Here is a 7131-nt window from a genome sequence, read left to right as displayed (position 1 = left end):
ATTTTATAATGAGTTTTCATTTTATAATTTTTGTCTTATCTAATTTTATCTAATTTTCACAAGCATAATGACATCAGAAAGAATTGGTAATTGGCCTAAAGGTTTTTTAAGAGATGACGATTCAACATCTGCACATGATGAAATTAGAGAGGTTAGTGAAGATGATGAAATTGAAGAGATCTTGAATGAACCTTTGTCTGAAAGTGAATATGTCAATGACTCAACTCTTTACAAAGGTAAATTGTTTAACTACGAGTATTTCTAATTTTTTTCAGTTGAATCTACCATAGGATGATAGAGAAAAGGTTGAAGTGAGAAAGATGGAAAAAAAAAGATTGAGAGAGATGAGTAAGGGTTTGGGGTTTTTTTAGTTTTGAAAATGAAAATTATTTAAATATTCTTGACTTTAAAACTTAGAATTCATAATATATGAGAATATTTTTGTCTATTATAATCCGGTACACATTGTTAAAATATACCAACTGAAAAATAGGCGTATACGTGTTAACAAAACCCATATATATATATATATATATATATATATATATATATATATATATATATATATATATATATATATATATAAGAAATAAGAAAAGGTGAAAGACTTAAATGATTCTGAGAAATGTCATTTAAAGATGTGAAATCCTCGTTTCTATAATAAACTTTAACTGTTGTTGAATCTTTTCCTACTCTCTCGCTTAAGCTTGTATTCTCCTTTCTTTGACTCTTGTTTTGGCGGATAATCAATATGTGGACTTCAATTTAGACTTTTCACTTTTGGCTTTACTTGCACTTTTAGCTTTACTTTATCACTTTTCTATATTTTCTTCAAAGAAATCCATCTATATTTATACTATTTACACCACATAAAAATAATATTTTTCTAATTACATTTTCAAGAAATAGTAAGCAAAGAAAATAAGAAATTACTTTTTATTGCAAGAGAATTTTGTCTAAACACATTTCTATTAATTCTTCTTGGGATTATATGTTATAGGTTATTGTTTGTTCTCCATTCTTAAACTCAAAGAGAGAGCATGTAACAAGCTTCTTATGTAGCTTTTAAATTGATTTACCCAAACGGATATCAAATATTAGTTTTGATTCTTCTAATTTTATGGTATTAAATAGTCAAATAATATTTTTCTCTTTTAAGGCAATAAAGAATCAAATCATACTATTTGATTGTGTGATTTTTAAGTACTTGTTTTCTTAATTAGTTATTCATTTTGTGCAATTATGTTTACTGCATTGTATGAATTGAAATTTCATAGATGAATAAAAATACACCTTAAACAAACATAATATATCCTTAATAGTTGTTCCCACAGAGGGGGAGTATGAAGTGTGATTGTGGTGTGTCCACAATGGATAAGAGACAGAGTGAGTTAGATTCTAACATCAACCTTAAACCTTGTCCCTTCATACACACATTTCACTAACAATCTGAAATGGCAACCTTTCCATTCACTTCCCTTTTCCCACTCACACTCTCATCTCCATCTTCATCTTCATCTTCATCTTCCAAGCTCTGGACTTTGCATGCTTTCAGAGCATCAACTTCCGAGTATGTTTCCTCCCAGTACATACCAAGAAGGGAATTCTTGAAGGGGCTTGCTTTGATGCCTCTTCCTCTTGTTGTGCTGAGAGAGCCACCCCCTTCACATGCTAGAGAAGTTGAGGTTGGATCCTTCCTCCCACCCTCACCCTCTGACCCTTCTTTCGTTCTCTTCACCGCCTCTCCCAAGGACACTCCCGCCCTTCGAGCAGGTACATGGATTTAACACTACAGACAGAGTTCAATTGTTCACATTTTGTGGCCGGAGTGACTGCTAGTATAGATAATGATTTCATGGTTGTGTATTTGAGCATCACATTGTTTAGCTTCATGTGCAAGGACAATTTGTGATTATGATTAATTTATGATTTTCCAAGAATCTGAATGATTTGATAGGCTAAGGAAGCTATGATTTTGATGACTCTTATGCAGACAATTTGGCTCGTTAATTGATAATTAGGGTTTCGCAAATGATGAATTTTGCACATCTCAGTTGCATATTTGAAAATTATAGCTGTAATTCTGGAGCTTTGTGACTCTGAGAAAGGTCTCATTATATTAGAATCTAGGTCTGATTAACGTACAATTTTGTTACCGTGTCTACTCGCATCCTCCCCATGAATTGTATATATATATATATACACATATTTGAGAGACAAAGCATATCTGAGGCATTTGATCTTGCCTAATGTTGTTCTATGCAATTGATAGTCTAGATTTAGTTCTTTGCAGGAAATGTGCAGCCATACAAGTTTCTCCTCCCCCCAACTTGGAAACAGGCTCGTGTAGCAAACATATTATCTGGAAATTACTGTCAGCCAAAGTGTGCAGAGCCATGGGTGGAGGTTAAGTTTGAAGATGAAAAACAGGGAAAGGTTCAGGTAGTGGCTTCGCCTTTGATACGCCTTACCAACAAACCGAATGCAACGATTGAAGACATTGGTAGCCCAGAAAAACTGATTGCTTCTCTTGGCCCTTTTGTCACTGGAAACACGTTTGATCCAGAAGAGCTCCTTGAGACTTCAGTAGAAAAGCTTGGTGATCAGACGGTACATTTCTTTCCCAAACACTTATATTTTTGCTTTTACATGTTAGAAAATGAAGAAACTGAATGAAGTACTCAACCAATAAGTTTAATAATTAATAGTCTTTTACTTTTTTCAACACTGTCAAAAAATCAATGGCACAACAAAAGCGTTCCAGTTGAAGCACTTCACTAAAATGACCATGCAGAAGAGGTTTATACACAGATGTATCGTACAAGTTGCAATAATAATTACAGAAAACAAAAATATTTAAAACTCTAGAGGATAGGGTAGAGTGTCTTTGTTAAGAAGTGGACTTTAAGTCTAACTCAATCTCACAAAACTGACTTGTAAAGTAAGGTATGTATGACCTTATCTTTAGACGATGTAGGACTTTCAACCCACCCTCAGTATATCTGATAGGTATTCCAGACTTATATGAATCCACTTAGCTAAACTGTAAAATATTATATAACATTCAATGAACTTCCTTTAAAGAAAGGACCTAAACAACATACAAGTTTCTGGTTATTAGAGAGAACCAGACTCTCCCTCCCTAACTTTCACAAGTTACAAAATAAAAGATAGTAACTGCTAAAACTGTCCATTCTGACTTTATAGAAGTCAGATGTAACTTATTACAAACACATAACTACCCTATAGACAGTTAAAACTGTCTGTTCATACAAAAACTAACTCATACATTTTTTTCTTCTGTTGTAAACCTTCCCTTTATACCTATCAATATCCAATAGTAGATGGAACAATATGTCTAACGAATAACAAATGTCGTCACGATAAGTTCTGATATTATGTGAACTTTAATTCTAGCTTAACTCTATAAAATCAACTTGTAAAGTAAGATTTGTATTCACTTTTATACTCTAAATTGATCTTATCTCTAATCTAGTCGATATGGACTTCCAACTGTCTTTTTACTAGTAATATTGTTGATTAGCAATTATTAGTGACCAACATTCTGAAATGTTATCTGCAGTACTACAAATATGTGCTTGAAACTCCATATGCACTAACTGGCACACACAATCTTGCGAAAGCAACAGCAAAGGGAAACACTGTTGTTCTGTTTGTGGTCAGTGCCAATGACAAGCAGTGGCAAACTTCTGAAGAGACTCTAAAGACCGTGCTTGATTCCTTCCAAGTTTAGTTTTCTGTCAGAGGTAAATAAAGAAGTTTACCATCAGTTTATTTCTTTCTAGTTTTGTTTATACAAAAATACTCAGCTATGCATTGCTCACCATTTCAAATTTTGTGTTTGGAGGTTGAATCATGTTTAAATGCTTTAACTTCATAGCAATATGACCTTTTTCTTCTTTGTATATACCTCATTGAATAAATGACATGTTTGGATTGTCTTAATATCTTAATTTATCCATCTTTGTAACCAAAAACTAGAATCAAGAAAGTAGATAAATAACAACTAGAAGAAGAGAATAAAGATGTTCGATGCAGTAGCCGATTCATTGACTTAATTATCAAAACCCATATGTTCAAAACACGAGTAATCTACTCCTTAGGGAGTTAAAACTGTACTCTAACTAATGATGTATTCAATATAAACTCTTTTCATTAAATTTGATCTCATTTAATTTAGAAATATAAAATGTAACATGATAAAAAGTAGTCAACTCTATTTTTTTTAAAACACTAAAATATTTTCATTTTACACTCATATTTGGAGATGATAAAATGGTTCAGACTAAGTCAGCAAATAGGATAGGGCAAGTTAATCTCATCGCAATGTCTAATTTTTTTTATATATAATTTTGTTTTGTATGTTAATATATTTAGTGAATTTCATTCTTTTTTTTTGCTGGACCTGTTTCCTTCATAACTAAGAAACTTGACTCGTGGAATAAATTTTTAACCTAACCTATTTAATTTTCTGACATAATTTATTTATAGAATTAGTTGTATTATATTCCCTTAGGATGTAGACAGTTTTATCTTCATGTCACATTGATTGCTATAAAACTTGATTGGTTGTCAAAGAATGCAAACAAATCTATGGTCAGGATGATACTAACTTTTTCTCCTATTTGACTTCTCTTTTCCATTGCAATTACTCACAACTGAACTTTATTTCAACTTAAAATTAAAAATGCATTTCTATACGGTGATCTTGATGAAAAATCTACATGAAACAATAGGATAAATCCAATTTTTAAAGGTGAAATATTTTCGTTGAAAGTAATTTTAAGGTTTAATGTTTCAATATGATTTTATTTTTGTCCAGAATCTCATATAGATTTTTTTTTGCCTCTCAAGTAGGTTTTTATTATTATAAAATTGAATCAAATAAAAATTTTCTGTCAAATTCATCTTAAAGGTATCTTCAGAGTTAGTAATAGAACGGGATATTTAAAATGTGATTGAATTGCATTTTTTTAATTTTTAAATTAAAAAATAAATTATACGAGGTGGAAAGACGTTTTAAGTAAGGACAAGGACAAAGTTAGAAAAGGAAATAAAATAAGTGTTGGAAATCCCATTCTTCTCTGCAACTGCGATCTTTGATAGAAAAAAATTGATATGCATTCAAATACAATCATAAATGGTTACTGGCAACGTAATTTGCAAGGTGAAGAAGAACGAAGGAGATTGAATGGCTCACTGGGGTGTCATCCTTGGTGGGATAATCATGATCAGAAATTTTGAGCTCAGGCAATCTGCCAAGAGCAACCTGATGAATGTAAGGCATGAGATTATTGGGAATACCCCTTGGATCTTCCCCAATCTGCCCACTCTCGTGAGCCCCAACCGGATTGAAGTACCTCAGCAGAATGATCCGCCAATATCACTTGATGAGGTTGGCCATAAACAGTGGCGGAGGAGGAAATAACCATGTTCTTGCAGTTAAATTTAGCAATTGCCTAAAAAAGGTTGATAGTTCCCACCACATTGTTGTCACAGTAACGTCGGAGCTTTGCAACGCTTTCTCTAACACCCTTTAGGCCGGCAAAGTGGATTACAGCATCAAACCTGGCGGCGATGGACGGAACAATGCATCATGCAAACGGAAAGAAAGAGAGAGAGAATAAAAGGTACTTGGTCTGGGTGGGAAAAGAGTGCCTCCAAATCGTTGGGATTGCGAAGGTCACCGTGGCAGAAGATGAGGTTGTTGGCAAGGTGAGCACCACCAAGACGACGAACCCTGTCAATGGCTTCGATGACGGAGTTGTTGAGGTTGTCCATTATGGTAACTCGGAAACCCTGTTTAAGAAGCTGAAGCAGGGTGTGGTTCAATTATGCTAATATAATTTTATTTTTCAACTTTACCCTTACTCAAAAACGTGTTTATACTGTGTACACTTACTTTTTTTAATTCAAAAATTAAAAAAATAAATTCAGTTTTGCATGTAATAAAAAATTATATTCTAAGTGAATCCTTCTTAACGTAGTTTGATGAATATGACGAAAAGTTTTTATTTGATTCAATTTAATACAATTTTACATTAATAAAGATTCAACTAAAACATTAAAAAAGAAAAATATTTATTTAAGATTCTACATAAAAATAAAGATCTATTAAAACATTAAATCTAATTTTAATATAAAAGAAAAGTAAAAAATAAAATATTTAAGACAATTTTAAGTAAACGATAGACTACACTACAATGAAATTAGTCACTTATAAGTTCATATGACTAAAGCAACTCCTTAAAGAGTTTAAATTTGAAGAAAATTCTCAATCACATTTCGTATGTAACAACCATAGCTATACACATTTTCTCTAATCATATCTTTTATAAAATAATAAATATATTAAGATAGATTGTCATTCTATAAAATGATTGGAATAAAAAGACATAACTACTAGATTTATTTATATTTACAACAAATTAAAAATTTATGAACTATATGTCTAAATTTAAGAAGAAATATTATAACTATTAAAATAAAACAAAAAAAAAAACAACCCTCTATGATTAAAAATATCTAAGTTATATGTATATATTGCTGAGAAAATTTTATTTATTTTCATATTATATTTTTATTATTAGAAAATAACAAATCTTTATTTCTAATTTTCAATAATTTAACAGTGTTGGGTGTCACCTCACAATTTTATATTATAGTTTTAATTTCTTAAAGTTAATTTTAGTTGTCTGAGAACCGTGACTCAAATCTTACATAAACACATCTCAACTAAAAGGTAAACTAAAATCATTGAATTATATTATACCTATCAGACAATTAAGGCTTTATTTTATCGATGATTGTATTTTCTTTCACTGACTCTACTTTTTGTTTAGAAAAAAAAAAATAATTAAAGTTGTATGACACATTCTATATCTTTTCTAAATGTATTTATGTATATATGGTACTAACATTTTGTAATAAATATTTTGGTTAGTGTTATTCCATTGTTATACATTAGGAAAGCCGGATTATTGTGGAGAAAGAAAAGAACATTTATACTGTTATTATCAATCGGTTCCTCTAAATTGAAATTTAATTGTCTGAGGTTATTTAAGTTATCCGTTTATTTCATTTAATTTTTCGAGAAGTGGGAAAAAGATA

At 31.0% G+C, this 7131-nt stretch overlaps 2 protein-coding genes across 2 annotated transcripts; one reads left to right on the top strand and one right to left on the bottom strand.

Annotated features, from left to right (window-relative positions):
- Window positions 1-1341: 1341 nt before the first annotated feature.
- Window positions 1342-3968, top strand: LOC106753811 (psbP domain-containing protein 6, chloroplastic). Its single transcript, XM_014635667.2, has 3 exons — window positions 1342-1773; window positions 2294-2610; window positions 3584-3968. The coding sequence occupies exons 1-3, from the start codon at window positions 1455-1457 to the stop codon at window positions 3752-3754; spliced, it is 807 nt and encodes a 268-aa protein (XP_014491153.1). The 5' UTR covers window positions 1342-1454; the 3' UTR covers window positions 3755-3968.
- Window positions 3969-5155: 1187 nt separating this feature from the next.
- On the bottom strand, window positions 5156-5802 carry LOC106753706 (UDP-glucose 4-epimerase GEPI42-like). The gene is made up of 3 exons (XM_014635562.1): window positions 5656-5802; window positions 5382-5480; window positions 5156-5290 (listed from the first exon to the last, which is right to left on the bottom strand). The coding sequence occupies exons 1-3, from the start codon at window positions 5800-5802 to the stop codon at window positions 5156-5158; spliced, it is 381 nt and encodes a 126-aa protein (XP_014491048.1).
- Window positions 5803-7131: the final 1329 nt, after the last annotated feature.

This window comes from Vigna radiata, unplaced genomic scaffold (assembly GCF_000741045.1).
Source record: "Vigna radiata var. radiata cultivar VC1973A unplaced genomic scaffold, Vradiata_ver6 scaffold_7, whole genome shotgun sequence".
In the NCBI taxonomy this organism is placed as follows: domain Eukaryota; kingdom Viridiplantae; phylum Streptophyta; class Magnoliopsida; order Fabales; family Fabaceae; genus Vigna; species Vigna radiata.
Note: the sequence above shows the minus strand (reverse complement) of the source record. Positions and strands in the feature narration are given on the sequence as shown.